Genomic DNA, 14,875 nt, shown 5'->3' with positions numbered 1-14,875 from the left:
AGTGATTAGAAAAGGAAATGAAACTTCTGTTTTATTTCCATCACACAGTTCCCTTTAAAAGCTTATCTACCTGTAATCTCTTTTTCCTAGAGTCTGTATGTTTTCAGACACATTTCACTTTTCAAGCATAGTCTTTCAGACAGTTTGAGTCCTTGAAGTGTAAGGAAGAATGCCCTAGTAGAGATCTGAAGAGGAATAAGAAAGTAGTATGTTAAAATTACTTTTCTTTGTTCCACTTAGGACAAGTTATCTCACCTGGAACTTGAGCTTGATGAAGAAAAAACTAATTCGGATTTATTGTCTGAGAGGATCAGTAGATGCAGAGAACAGGTACTTAAACAAGTTTTCCAACTGGTGTATAATGATGAAGAAAAAGTCATATTAGTATTACAAACAATACTGATTAACTGAATAATGATGAGTAATAGGTTTTATATACTGTACTTAAGTGGAGTATGTAAATCTTAAAAAAAGAAGGTTCACAAACTCCTACATGTCATCACAGACCATTTTTTTTCCTGTTTTCCTAACTGGAAAACTGACACATGGCATATAAAGGCTGAAGACCAGTATCATTCTCTGATATTCTTAATGCAGTGAGCTTTGTCAAGTAATGACTAATGCATGCAGTGATGATGCTATAGTAGGTTTGGTTCTAGGTGATGAGGCTAGCAGAGAAAGCTTGTTGTAGAAAGTATTTTAGGTTGAAAGATCACAATTTTTTAACTTCCTGAAAAGTAGGCCACCATTATTAGAGTCTTGATTTCAAAGAAGTAGCTACTTAGGAAATTGTGGAATTAATTTGTGAAGTCAGCCAAACTGAAGGTGCTGACCAGTTTCGTCAGAGAGGAAGCTTTGTTTTCATTACCAGTATAAAATCTGATTAAGATATATCAAATATGAGACAGTTGGAAATCGTTTTCCACAGAAAAACATTAGTCATTAGTTCCAGAAGTGTTGTATGGGTATATAACCCAGAAAGAGGGGAAGGATTTAATAGCAAGATTGTATCTCATGGGACAGAAAATGTAAAGATAAAGTGAGATTTGCCAAGCTATATGAGACATATCATAGTAATTCAAGCAAGTAACAAAAAGATTCTTGGCTGTGTAAGTAGGAAAAAAAAGTTGTGGAAACTGTATGATGAGGTGCATCAATCAAGACAAAAAGTAAGGCAGGTATGCCTCTTCAAATAAATACGGATTTTGCCTCTGCCTTCAGTAAGGCCAGTGAATATGCAGGTGGGGGAGAGTGAAGTGGGCTAATGGAAATGGGACCATTAAGCTGGAAATCAAGTCTTAAGAGAATTAAGAGTTCATTGTTCTGAAGAAAGAGGTCTGAAAGAAGTGACCTATGAAATTATAGGTCCTGTGACAAAAACTTAAAATAAACCAGAAAAGTAGAGAATAGTGCCTGATGACTGAAAAAGTAACCAGAGCATCCATGGTCAAGTACTCAGTGTTATGGAAGTTTTTCAATAGTCAGTGGGAACAAATATGGTGATGTGGCTGCCTTGGAATATCACTGTGCCTCGACAACATTCCTTGCCTTAGTTTTACTTTCTGAAAGATAGGAAACTAGCGTGTAACTCATTACAGCCTGTTGTCATGGTTTAACTCCAGCTGGCAACTAAGCACCACACAGGCACTTGCTCATTCCCCCTGCATTGGGATGGGGAAGAGAATCAGAAGAGTAGAAGTGAGAAAACTCATGGGTTGAGATAAAGACAATTTAACAGGTAAAGCAAAAGCTGTGCACACAAGCAAAGCAAAATAAGGAATTCATTCACCACTTCCCATGGGCAGGCAGGTAGGTGTTCAGCCATCTCCAGGAAAGCTGGGCTCCAGCGCACCTAATGGTTACTTGGGAACAGCAAACATCATCACTGAACATCTCTCCCCCCTTCCTTTTTCTCCCATCTTTGTATGCTGAGCATGATGCCTTATGGTATGGGATATCCCTTGGGTCAGTCAGCACCAGTTGTCCTGGCTGTGTCTCCTCCTAGCTTCTTGTGCACCCCGAGACCTACTCACTGGTGGGGTGAGGAGCAGAAGAGGCCTTGACACTGTGTAAGCACTGCTCAACAATAACTAAAACATCCCTGCGTTATCAACACTGCTTCCAGAACAGAGCCCCATACCAGTTACTATGAAGAAAATTAACTCCATCCCAGCCAAAACAAGCATGTATCTACTACTGTAGGTTTACATTAAGTACTATGCCTCATTACCAGGAGGCAGTTTGCACTAAGATCATGTTTCATTTCTCTCTCTTTCTCCAGAAAAAAACAATTGCTGACATTCTTTGGAGTAGCTTTAATTTCAGAGGGAGAACAGAAAGTAAAATCTGTTTCTATGTCTTTTCAGTGAAATTATATATCCCACTAAGACAGCTGGAGAAATTTAAAATGAGTGAGAGCTCAGCTTTCTTTCGTGCACGCTTGAAACACTACTTTGTTGGGACCCAGGTTGCTGAGATTCTATTTGATTGCAATATAGTCTTTTGCTGTTATTACAATGATATTGTACAGACTCTGGGTGAAATAGAATGTAAAGGACCCATAATAGTGTGGGAATTAGGAATTAGGAAGCCTTTAATACTAGAATCTATGCCTGTGTTTTAAACCTAGGATAAAAGAACCTCAGTCATAGCTGCACTTGTGGGTTCTATAGTAAGTTAATTTGCTAACAGAATGGAAACCTAAAATGCAAATGGGTGACCAAAATGTTACATAATGGGTAAAAGGCATGTTTATTTTGAGGTCTGGAGTTTCTCATTTCACACATGAGTTACAAAGGTTGCTTTGTTTTGATTTTATGCCAGAATGCCTAAGTGGTCAAATTACTAAAGAGTATTTCAGGGTCTGCTAAGCATTTATAATGACATGAGAAATTATAGTGGATTTGTTTTGGTAATATCTGTATTTCTGTAAATGTGTTATGTTTGGTGGCAGTTTTTTTTTTAATTATTGCATGTTACTTTAATATACTGATAATGAATTACAATACTCAAATTTCTAGTAAAACCAACTTGAAACAACTGGTTTTCTTTTACATACAGCTAAATGTTGGAATAAACATTGGCAAGGCTGGTAGTTCACATTTCATTTACCATGAAATGTTAGCCTTTTTTAATTTAAGCACCCTTTTGAATCTGGGAATGGCTGCATGCAACACTGTTCTCATCTTCCCTACTTCATTCTTGAGAAGTACCACAAAAAAGCGGAAACAGTAAAAAAAATTTGAGGGCCAAGGTGAATTGTATCCTGTTAGGTTTTAAATGATAAGGTATTAGCAGCTCTGGAAAGAGCAAGATGGTCAACAATCACAAACACATAGAGAGCTGAGTGCTCAGCTGCCCTTTGAGTCTGAAGGGAGCAGGAAAAGGGCACGTGTTAGTACATGATGGGCTTTTTCCCCCTACAAACAAGTGAAATGAAGCACCTCTTGCCATTTTGGTTTTGCAAACAAAAATGAAAAATACTCGATACCCTCATCAATTCTTGTATTCTGTGAAAATGCAAACATGGGTCTATTGACTTCAGTAAGTGTGAAAAATGGACTAGTTAGTTTCCATGACAACTTTAGAATAAATACTGAAGGATAAAATTGCATTGCATCATTCACTTCCTTTTGGTAAAACATTCCCAGTGGATAGCTGTATACCTGCTCTAGCTGGCACCAGCTGTCAAAGCAAACAAATGAAAATGTGAAGGTTACTGTTCTGTTATGAAGCATAAAAGGGGGTTTATTTGGCTTTAGCTTGTTTGTTTGTTAAATGTTGGGGGGTTTTGACACATACTTGAGAATTGTGTATGTATGTCTAGATAAATATATGTAGTCATATATGTATGTTTTACATTTCCCTACTTGGTATTAACAAGAAACATAAGCTGTGAACCTAGTGTGAGGTGGTAAACAATGGTGATAATACCTACAATATTACTAGAAATCAAATTGTTTTCACTAATAATGAACTCAACAGCTGCTTCCAATCCTAAAGCTGGCACAAAATGCTGTTACATCTAATAAAGCCTTGTAAAATCTGATACTATTGCTTTTCTTAAGTCTTTGTTGTTAGCATTCTTCAAGTCCAGCTGTGATAACTGTTGCCTTAAGCTGCAGAAAAAGTTTATTCTTCTAACATAATTAGAATATATTACATCTGGGAAAGGTAGAATGTGATGCCCAAAGCTCCAAAGCCTATCTTAACTGTTGTGAAATAAGTGAAAAGTTTGAGCACATTTTGGCAGTCGACTGCTTTTTTCCTTTGTGTATGTTAATTATTTGTTTACTAATGAAAGGTGCAAGGAGATAAGTGAAAACAGTTTCCACCTCTCCCATACAAGAACTGTGTGCTGCTGCTCTTCTCTTTTTACAAGCTCTTGTATATATTTGCACATAGCTTTCTGGTCCTAATCAGATAGTACTTTTTCCTCTCTCACACTGTTTTTCTGTGAGGTTGCTTTTACCTTGAAGTGTCCAACAACAGTAGCAGTTATCTTGCAAATATAATAATTGTCCTCTAAATAATTCCTTAATTTGAGATCTTGGGAAGGTTACACAAATTTTCCACAGCCTTTGAGCACAATAAGAGCACAGCAGAACTTTAGAGTGGTCCATTAAACAAGATCCTACGTAAAACAAACCCCCTTTCTTAACAGTTGCATTTTTAATTAGTCATTCATTTTACTGTGAATTTTGCTTTATTTTTTTCTGTCATGTAAAATGTTCTACTATATAATGTATATTATTATCATCATCATCAGGGTCCTATATGAGAGCTTTTAGGAAAATGCCCAGCTGTTGAGAACAGAACCACATGCTAATATTTGTAGTCCAGTGACTGTTACGACCTTAGTTTTCAAGGATGCCTTATAGTGTTCCGAAACTGTACTGTGACATAGTATATGCAACTGCATGTATTGCTACCATTGTTTGTATTCATATATTCATTCCAAAGCTACAGGCACAGTGTAAATGACTTATTTTAAACATGTGATTAACTAAACAGGTATCTTTTAATATTATAATATGGTTAAAAAAAAAACAACAAAACCCTAAGGTAAAATTTCATCTGCTTCACTTGTTTGACCTTCACATTCTTAGCATTGCTTTTGGATTTTTCTATGCAAGAATTCCTAATGGCTTTTAAATGACCTTTAGTGAGATAGATCTGTAACTTAAAGCTGCTTAACTGTGGTGGTGGGTTTATGCAAGTTAATATGCAACTGTCATAAAGCAGGAAAGAGTAGTGTGGCCACTGAAACATTTGTCAGTCTTGGAGATACAGTAATTGGCATAGATGTTCCCTGTGTTCTCCAGGTGATATTCATCATAGTAAACATTGTGCAGGGAATAGCACAAATGCTGTGGTAACATTTACTGTGCCTGCAAAGGCATTTGTAAATACTTGAAGGCAGTCTCAGCAGGAATGAGAGAAGTATTTGGACACTACAGACTTTTTCCTCGAACTCCAAAATTTCATTAGCAGCTGTTAGGCAGTTTAGAGTTTCTCTTTGATCATCAGAATCTTTTTTCCCAGTCAAGTCTAATAGAAAGTTAAACTAATTCTGTATCCTTATCTCAATTCTGTATTGATGAGGTAGATTTTTTAACATCTTACATGTGGAGAATTTACTTCCCTTTTGGTTATTGAATACGCACCTGTAATATTTATAGGAACTGTAGCAAAAGTTGTGTTTTAACAAAAAAAAGAAGAACCACCCCCTCTCCAAATCCAGAAGCTGGTGCTGTCCTGGTATGAAAGACAGAAAAGGAACTGGAGGAGGGGAGCAATCAGTCTATTGAAAAAGAGCTTTTAGTATTCTCACAGACACAGAAAACTGTAATTGTCTGTAAAGTGTCTCACTGAGTTGTAGGCACTTCTCTGTAGTACCAGTTTAAGTAAACCTCTAAAGTAGACTAGTCAGCACCTTAAAGGTAAGATGCCATTTCAGAACTTCAGACTTAAGAATAAAGAAAACAGCTGCAGAAGGTGTTTGACGACTGTTATGATGTTCCGAAACACAGTTACCTGGCACGTGATGTCTCATACAACACGTTAAAAGTTCAGTTCCCTTCTATAGAATATAGATATACTGAACCTCAACAATACTCAGTGTGGCTGGAAAATACCTAGAGTAAGCACTAGGAATAACATGGGCTTCCCAAAGTGGCTTTTTAAAAATTATTTTATTTTCAAGATTCTAATAGTAACCTTCAGCGGAAATCATGCAAATGTCTTGAGTTCTAAGAAAGAGCAAATTTTTTCTCATTGCATAGGTATATGTAGTTTATGTATTGGTGTATATATATATATATATATACACACATAGCCTCATATAGATAAATGTAAATGAAATATTTAAAATTTCTGTCTTCTTTCTATAATAGATTGAACAAATGAGGACAGAGCTGCTTCAGGAAAGAGCTATAAAGCAAGATTTGGAGTGTGACAAAATTTCATTGGAAAGACAGGTAATTATAATTATGGCTGGCATGTCATCACACTGGCAAGATGACAGGGTGGGTATCTGCCTTCATTAAGACATTCGAGTAAACATTTAAGGAATGCATTTAGTAGCTGTCATTATCCCACCATACTGTGCTGCTGGAAGTATGTTTTGGTAAGAATAGATTAAAAAACATGCATCTTACTACTGATTCTCAAAATACTAAAATATTGAATTAAGTCTAATCTTATTTTTTTTTCTTTTCTTCCTGTACCCCCTTTTTTAGTTTGAGGTGTGTCACAGTTTATGTATTTCATGTACTAAACATTTGCACTATGCAAGGTGGTTGGAGCTAGGTGGTCTTTACGGTCCCTTCCAACCAAAACCAGTCTATGATTCTATGCATATATATGTTTTATATAGTATAGTAAGACATTTTTGTTGTGGTAAAAGCAGGCATCTCTGTAGCACCAAATCCTGTCTATACATTTGAGGATCAAAGACATTAAATGTAAGAAATGTGACAGTTTGATATGGGATGCTTGTTTTAGAATAAAACTGAGATATCAAAATAGAAATTTCAAAAAGGCACATATATAGAAAAGACTGTAGCACATTGCAGATGTGGCTGTCCAATTTAGCCATAAATCCTTTGACCACTTTTTGAGGAGCTGTTCTTTACAATTTTAATAATATTTCAGGAACAGTGTTCAAGGTAGATCATAATTTCAAGCAGCTGTGGTTTTTGAGTATTTTCTTCTGTAGAAGCAAACAGAGAAAAAGTGAAAAATGGCATGCCTCTGAAAGAAAAGACACAAATTTGACAGAGAACTTTACTCTCTGTTGTCTGGGGAGGAATGTGACTTGTGTAAATATCTGTGACAGAAAGTACATTAAAAATACTTTCTAGGTTTTTGCAGCATTTTGTTCTGCAGCTCACTAGTCTTTGAAAGCAAGGTTATTACCATAGACTCTAGCTGAGATCCAGAGGAAAGCTGTCTTAGCAAATGATAGTATTACTGTCAGTCCCAAGAACATAAACCAGACTGTAATGGGATTTTAGAGACCATGTTTCTACCAAACACCTGATTTGATACCTTAAATTATGTGAAATTAATCCCATCTTAATTGTTTGAAGAAAAAGTAATGCTGCCTACATGTGCGTCTTTATATTTTGGATCTGAGTTTTCTATCATAGCTTTTTTAGTTTTGAGATCCGAGATCATGGTTTGAAGCTGTGTAACAGAGAATATGGAAGAGTTCCTGGAGCTTTTTTTAATCATTTTTTTTTTTTTAAATTTTATTTAATCATCAGGTCGCCATTAAAAAAAAACAATTATCTGGCCTTATAAAAACTAAAGTGTAAATCTGGGCAAAAAGTGTGCTTTTACAAATCATGAAGCTTACAGAGTTTTTCAAACTATGTGGTAAAAGTAGCATTATATATTTAAGAAAGGGAGGGGGAAACCCACAGTAAGAGCTTTGATAGAGTAAAGCAGTATTTGATGCAAGTAATTTCTTTATCTAATTGTTTTAGCTGTATACCAGTGAGTTACAGGGAAAGAATACGCTACTTGACAAAATAACTGTAGAGAATGAGACAGATCCAATGCTATTTGAAAAAATGTAGCGTATTAAAAATGCTGTAGGAAGGGGTTTGCAAATATCTGAAGTTAAAGGATCCATTATTTTTAAATAAAGCACTGTAATAAAAGATTTGTTTGTAGTAAACAGTAAAATCTCACTGACTTGGGTTTGGAGTTTTTTTCATATTTCCTAATTTAAAAACATACTGGTCACTTTATGATTGTCTGGATAAATTTAGTTTGTGTTAAGGTGATACTTGTTAATATCAGCATATATGTAGTAATCAAGTATGTTCCAACTATAGAACAAAGACTTGAAGAGCCGCATCCTTCACCTGGAGGGTTCTTACCGATCCAGTAAAGAGGGACTTGTTGCTCAATTGGAAGCAAGGATCACAGAGCTAGAAGAACGACTTGAAAGTGAAGAGAGGTGAAACTAATCATATTAAGATGAAAATATGCATATTTATAGTTGTTAATATGGCTTCTTACTAATATTAAGTCTCTAATACAATTAACTTTTTTCTCACAAGCAAGAAATTAAAATGGTTGTTTCATACAAGTATTGCAAAATTTCCTTTTCACTGAAAGAACACTAGATGTTCCCTTGCAAATTTAAAGCTGACCACAGTGCGAACATGGTTCCATACCTCATTATATTATCAATGTCTAATATCAAGTAACAGGCTTAGAAATACAAGCTATAGTTTAACACGTCCACATTCCCCTTAGTGGTTCAAGCTTGTGAACAAATTTCTTAATGTGTTACATGGAATCAATAAATCAGAGCAGGGGCCATTAGTGTTTATCTGAATCTTACAAAATTGCCAAAGATTTATGTCAGCAGGACTGGAAGTATTTTGGTTCTTTTTTTTTAATAAGCCTCTCTTCTATTTGTTTTGTTTCTAGGGACAGAGCTAATTTCCAACTAAGTAACCGCAGACTTGAGAGAAAAGTGAAGGAGTTAATGTTGCAAGTAGATGATGAACATCTTTCACTGACTGATCAAAAGGACCAGGTAGAGGGAAAGACTAATATGTGAATATTTGATACTAATTCTACTAGGATAAATCATCATATAAAAAACATATGAGACTAATATAGGTAGATGCTGATAAGTCTGTTTATGAACACCCATTTAGTGAGATTCACAGTTCCTATTGTCACCATGTTAGTTTGTCTAGTACTAAATCATTACTCATTTCTAAAATTATAAAAAGAAGGCACTTACAGAAGCAATGCTATAATTAAAGAAATAAAGCCAATAACAGACAGTTTGTGATCCTATAAATATATACACCAACATAATGATGCTATAAATATCTACGCTAACAAATATATTCTGCTTTGCCATGGTTAAATACAAGCTATAAGTGTTAAGCATACGTTGATATTCGAATAGCAATGTGCTCTACCATTCCTGTGGTCTTCGTTGGTTCCTTGCTTAAAACATGGTTTGTTTCAGTATGTGAGTCAAATAGTTAATAGTCTGCCTAGAGAATGAAATGTGTTTCAATTGCAGACATCTTTTAAGAGAACAATCCTTTCAAATCCCGAGGTTTTGAAACATTTCAGAGTATCTGTCGGGTAAAGTTGCTTAGCTTTGACATACTAATAGCTCCAGTGTTCCCTTACTGAGAACCAGCTCTTGCTATTGCATAATATTGTTTGCTTGTTGGTGTTTTTTCTTCATAAAAAACTGTATCCCATCACTATTCGCAAAGTCTAAAGCTGGCTTTTGAATAATTCTGAAGCATGGGATTGCAGTGTCACTACACTGGCAAAGTTGTGTCTTTATTCTCCCTCTCATAGATGCTGGAAGAATAAAATTCCTTTATTAAAATAGTCTTCTAATCAGCTGACATGTAAATATTTCAGTTGAGTTTGCGTTTGAAAGCAATGAAACGTCAGGTTGAAGAAGCTGAAGAAGAAATAGACAGACTGGAAAGCGCTAAAAAGAAACTCCAGCGAGAACTGGAAGAGCAAGTAGACATAAATGAACAATTGCAAGGACAGCTTAACGCTGCAAAAAAGGAATTAAGGTAAGATGACTTCTCAGACCTTACAATTATCTATTACACTGCCACTGACAAGACTAATCTCTTGCCCCTTTAGTCCATTAAACTGTAGGCTTCCTCTAATAGACCTCAAGGTTGTCATAAGCTGACAGTTTAGGAGACAGACCTGTGAAACTCTTCTGCGTTTCCTTTCTCTACGAATGTTCTCCAATTCTTTCCAGGGTGCTCTAGATGTTCAAACCTTCTTTCTAAGATATGCATGCTGCATCAAGTCATTGAGGCAGGGAATAAAAAATGGTTAAAAAATTGGTGGAACTCAACACTCTTATCATTTGTAGTAATAAAAATTTCCTGTTGATGACTGAAAGGTACAGCTATCCTGTGTTAGTTTTCCTCAGCCATCTTTGAACACTTCAGTGTGCGAGTTTTATAGTTTGCACTCTCTGTAACTTTAGAGGTGCTTGAAAATAATGATCTTCATTCTCTTGCATGTTCCTTTCATATAAGATGTAGTCTATGATAAAGTACCCCTATTGGAGCACAGATTTCTTTGGCATCCTTTAAAAAGTAAATCCCATCAATGTTTTAAACTTACATAAGTGTTTTGCATGTAGATGTGCAGTTTTAATAGCAAAAATATATATTTTTGTTTTAGTAGACTGAAGAAGTCACCAAGTAAACTGTTGGCTGATTCTGATGACGATGAAGATGATGATATCAGTACGGATGGTGACAGTCTCTGTGAAGTACCTTCAGGAAATAACTTTTCAAAAGATGATGATACTAAAATCTAAATAAGTATGATGTGAATCCTTGAAAGTACTGGAAGAATAACATGAATTATCAAGAAACTTGGATATTCTAAAAGCCAAATGACATAAAGAGATTTAAGTGTTGGGAATATAATGTTTCCATCCATACTGTGCCATTTTCTCACTTAGATCTCTGCTATTTATTATGGAAAACAGGATTGCATTATGAAACAGGTATAGAACACAGAGAGATAACTGCTACTGAAAACATGGGATGTTTCACATTGGAAGTGTGATTTTGCTAAAATTCTGCTTAAGTAAAAAGCCATTTGAAAGTAATTCAAAATTAGTTTGTAGTTACTGATTTTCCTTAAAATTAAGGAAACCACAAAGGATTATTTAATAATTGTAAGTAGGGGGAAATTATGTATAAAATGTAAATATTTTAAGCCTAATCTTTTCATTGATTAGTACTATTTTGTAAAGTTTTAAATGTTATATAAATCAGTTTCATATGTAAAGTACTTAAATTTATACTGAATGCTATATTTGGATTTTACGTACAAAAAAAACAAATGAAAATATATTCAATTTTGTGCATTACAGAGCTGATTCACAATTCCTGAGCCAAGAAGTACATTTGCATTTTTAAACCAATGCAAGCTTTATTGTATGTATTCTGTATATTATAAATCAAATGTTAATCCTGCCTGTGGACTTTAGAAGGAGTGTCACATCTGCATGACGAGTGTGGTTTGCCTACAGCTTTCTTGTAAACTTTGTTTGGAAAGCTTTCTGTTCTTAGTAGAGAAGAATGAGAATGAGGTCAGTTATTACTTGGCATCTTTCATTTCCTGAAATGGGCTTCATACTGCCAGAGGCAGAACATTATAGTCCTGCTGATTTGAGGGCATCAGGACAGGCTTGTCTTAAAGTCTCTAACAAGTCCCACTTATTCTGGTAAAATTACTTGTGGTCATTGAATTAAGTATGTGCATAAATCTGTTCATTAATTGATCCAAAAAATTTATGCAGTTGGCAAGAAATTGCATGTGGGAAACACAAAGCGTGTAATCCAATTTTTCTTTCTAAGCTGTTCTTGGCCATCTATTTGTGGTGTATTGCAGTATGTGGTCATATATGCAGATATATGTTAGTATTTCAATTTACAGAAGTATCTGCATTTCAGGTGATCCATATGTTCAACAAACTTTGAGGGAAACTAAAAAAGAATTGCAGATTTTATTTCAAAAGCATTTTCAATTTTATTGCTGTAAATACTTTTTTTGCTATTTACATTACACCAGACAGGTTTTGCCACTTTGCAAGTACAGAATTTTAAGGAAAAGGGACTACTGTGTAATTTTGTTAAGAAACTCTAGCTGAGTCCAATTGAATGTTAGAATTTGTCCACAGTTACAGGTTAGTGAGCACTTTTTTGTTGAATGGAGCAAATAATTGTAAAAACTAATTCAAGCTGAAGTTGCTGGGAGCTTCCATTACTCCCAGAAAAGCATCTACTAAAAAGGACAAATTTAACAACTCTGAAAGTGAGGCTGATAGACTTGGTTATGGCAAAAGTCCTGACAATGGCAGTAGCCATTTTCATACAGATATGTGAAATGAAACTCCTGCCTGCGGGATCAGAAATACTATTAATGCATAGCAGATCACAGATTCTTTTGCTCTTTAATTCCCTTCAACTTGATTTTGATGGTTTGAGATACATGAAAAATTATATGAATGGCAGTTGTAATACTCTTAATCTTGTATATCTTTTCAAGTAGTATACATACTTTTTGCAGTACTCGCATTACTGTTTTGACAGTGCAGAAAGAGACTTTCCTCCAAGAAGATCTGTACTACGCTGTACCGACAATCATCATATAACCTGCTATGATGTATTTTTTGTTGTTTTATTTGCATGTTTATGTAGGTTTAACTTTCAACAATGGATTCCAGGCTCAGTACTCTGTCCTAATGTTCACAGACAGCTATTATTTCAAATCACTGGAAGGAAATCCCTAAATATTACATCTACCTCCAGTTACAGTAAACTGTAAAAGAAAAATTCACTTAAAACAATCAGTCAGGTCTTTCACTTCTACTTTGTACGTGCATGACTGAATATGCGCAATATGACAACTGAATTTCTTATGGAAAATACATGTGTTTAAAATATAACAAGAAAATAATTATCTAGGAAATACTGATGCTATAAAAAAGTTTCTGCATTTTCTTATTTGGATAGTTGCTTTCTAACTAGTAAAGCAGGTGGCACATGTAATATCTAGAAGACTCCTTTTCTCATTTAACTTTCACTATAAGTTTGAAAGAGGGAGATGCAGCTTTGCAGACTCCTAGTGGGAGATATCCTGCTTATTAGATCTCCCCCTCTGTCTTCATGAAAAGAGCTGGTCTTTAGTTTGTTCATTTATACTTGGCACTGACATTTCCTCTTTGGAGTTCTCAAACAATATGATGAAAATCAAACAAAATCTTAAGATGTTGAAAAAGATATTTCAGCTCCTTCACAAAACAGTTGGTAGTTCAGCTTCTCCATACATGCTAGCTGTGATAAGGGTAGGATGTATATGTTGATTGCCACAAAATCCCCACTGATAATAGTTTAACGATGTCTGATGTAGTTTTTCATCAAAACTCATTTCAAGGTTTAGTTTAGAAAAATGTTCCCAATATTTCTATGTAATCTATTTGTAAATTAATTTCAGAAGAAGTTCTTGACTCATTTCAGGAAGCAAGGGGGAGAATATGTGAAGAAACGTGGTTGTGAGACAGTCCCTAGAGGTTTGTGAAAGCATCAGTTTCTGGTGTATTAGACATGGCTTGAATTCTGAGCTCTAGAGACCTTCAGTTTTCTTTGATATCGTAATATCTCATAAACAAACCCAAGCTTTTGATACAAGCCTAACCTGATGACTTGTATAGTGGATGCTTCTCTCTCGAGGTAAGTAACCTATGGTGAACAATGAACTTTTTGTCCTCTCTGGGATTAATGGCCTTTCATATCCCACAGAGGTTTTGACCATTTTTTGTGGTGAGTTTTCTGTGAAAAAGTATTTCCTTCCCATTAAAGTTCTATTCTGTCTAAATATACATATTCTTCAAACAACAGTGTAAGATTAATGTTGCCATATTCAATTCCTGACAATTTGTGCCTTAAGAAGACTTGCATGGTCATTTATAATTCCTGGGTTTGAGAATCAAATCCAAGTTCTGTTTTGAGGATTTTCATTAATCTGTTACAATCTGGCAGATTCACTTTGTTTTCTGAGCCTACTTTTGTAGATTGGGGAATACAATTTAACTTCTACAAGAGTGTTTTGATGTTTTAAACCACTGACATTTGGCAAATGTTCCAAGATCTTTCAATGGCAATTGCTGTACAATGCAAAATATGTAAATGTAAAGCAAGCAAACAAAATCCTTCTGTCCTCCAAAGACTCCTCATTCACTGTCCAACTAATAAAATTAAGTATATTTGTCACATACATTGGATTTTAATGCCCTTGAGTTTGGAAGGTATCTCTTTTCATAAAAGCATTAAAGTCTTTAAGACATAGTATCTTTTTAGTGCATATTAAAAAAAAAAAGGGAAAAAGTCATTCTATTGCTGTCCCCTCTGCCTGGTTCCTTGTGCTGCACTTTATTTAAGAAGACCCTATCATATGCAAATATGTTTTTAGTTCAGTATTGTCAGTTGCCTTTTATTGTTCAGTCACCAGGCAGGTTCACCCTCCCTGCCCAAATGTAGATAATCTTATGGTGATTAGACTATAATTTATTTATTAACCTGCATACGCCTCCTCTGATTTATCCTCATTCCTCTCAACTTAATTGTTAAATACTCTGATTTATAGCTGATTTTCTGAACTATTCCAGAAGCCATGTACATTCCTCATTTCTCACAGACCAGCTGTGTGCTTTGCTGAGTGAGCTATACAGTGCAATAGCTTCACTTTTTTGGCCTCTTCTGGATCATGCAACATATTTCAGTAATTAAATGTTGATGCTTTTAGCTTCCTGGAGCTTTCTATCCTATGA

The 14,875-nt window shown here is 35.1% G+C and overlaps 1 protein-coding gene across 3 annotated transcripts in view; it reads left to right on the top strand.

Annotated features, from left to right (window-relative positions):
* Positions 1-13,106, top strand: part of CGNL1 (cingulin like 1) — a 60,348-nt gene extending 47,242 nt beyond the window's left edge. For 2 of the 3 annotated variants that reach the window (XM_062627508.1, XM_062627518.1), the window contains 6 exons: positions 241-330; positions 6,396-6,479; positions 8,346-8,470; positions 8,950-9,058; positions 9,919-10,082; positions 10,714-13,106. In XM_062627508.1, the coding sequence (XP_062483492.1) occupies positions 241-330; positions 6,396-6,479; positions 8,346-8,470; positions 8,950-9,058; positions 9,919-10,082; positions 10,714-10,852 (711 nt within the window). In that variant the 3' untranslated portion in view covers positions 10,853-13,106. The remainder of the gene's footprint in view (positions 1-240; positions 331-6,395; positions 6,480-8,345; positions 8,471-8,949; positions 9,059-9,918; positions 10,083-10,713) is intronic. The other variant, XM_062627526.1, reaches the window with a different exon arrangement.
* Positions 13,107-14,875: the final 1,769 nt, after the last annotated feature.

Source organism: Pezoporus occidentalis, unplaced genomic scaffold (assembly GCF_034315485.1).
Source record: "Pezoporus occidentalis ecotype Australia unplaced genomic scaffold, CSIRO_AGI_Poc_V1 ctg11, whole genome shotgun sequence".
Taxonomy (NCBI): Eukaryota; Metazoa; Chordata; class Aves; order Psittaciformes; family Psittacidae; genus Pezoporus; species Pezoporus occidentalis.
The sequence above is the reverse complement of the archived record's forward strand: the minus strand, read 5'-3'. Positions and strand labels throughout refer to the sequence as shown.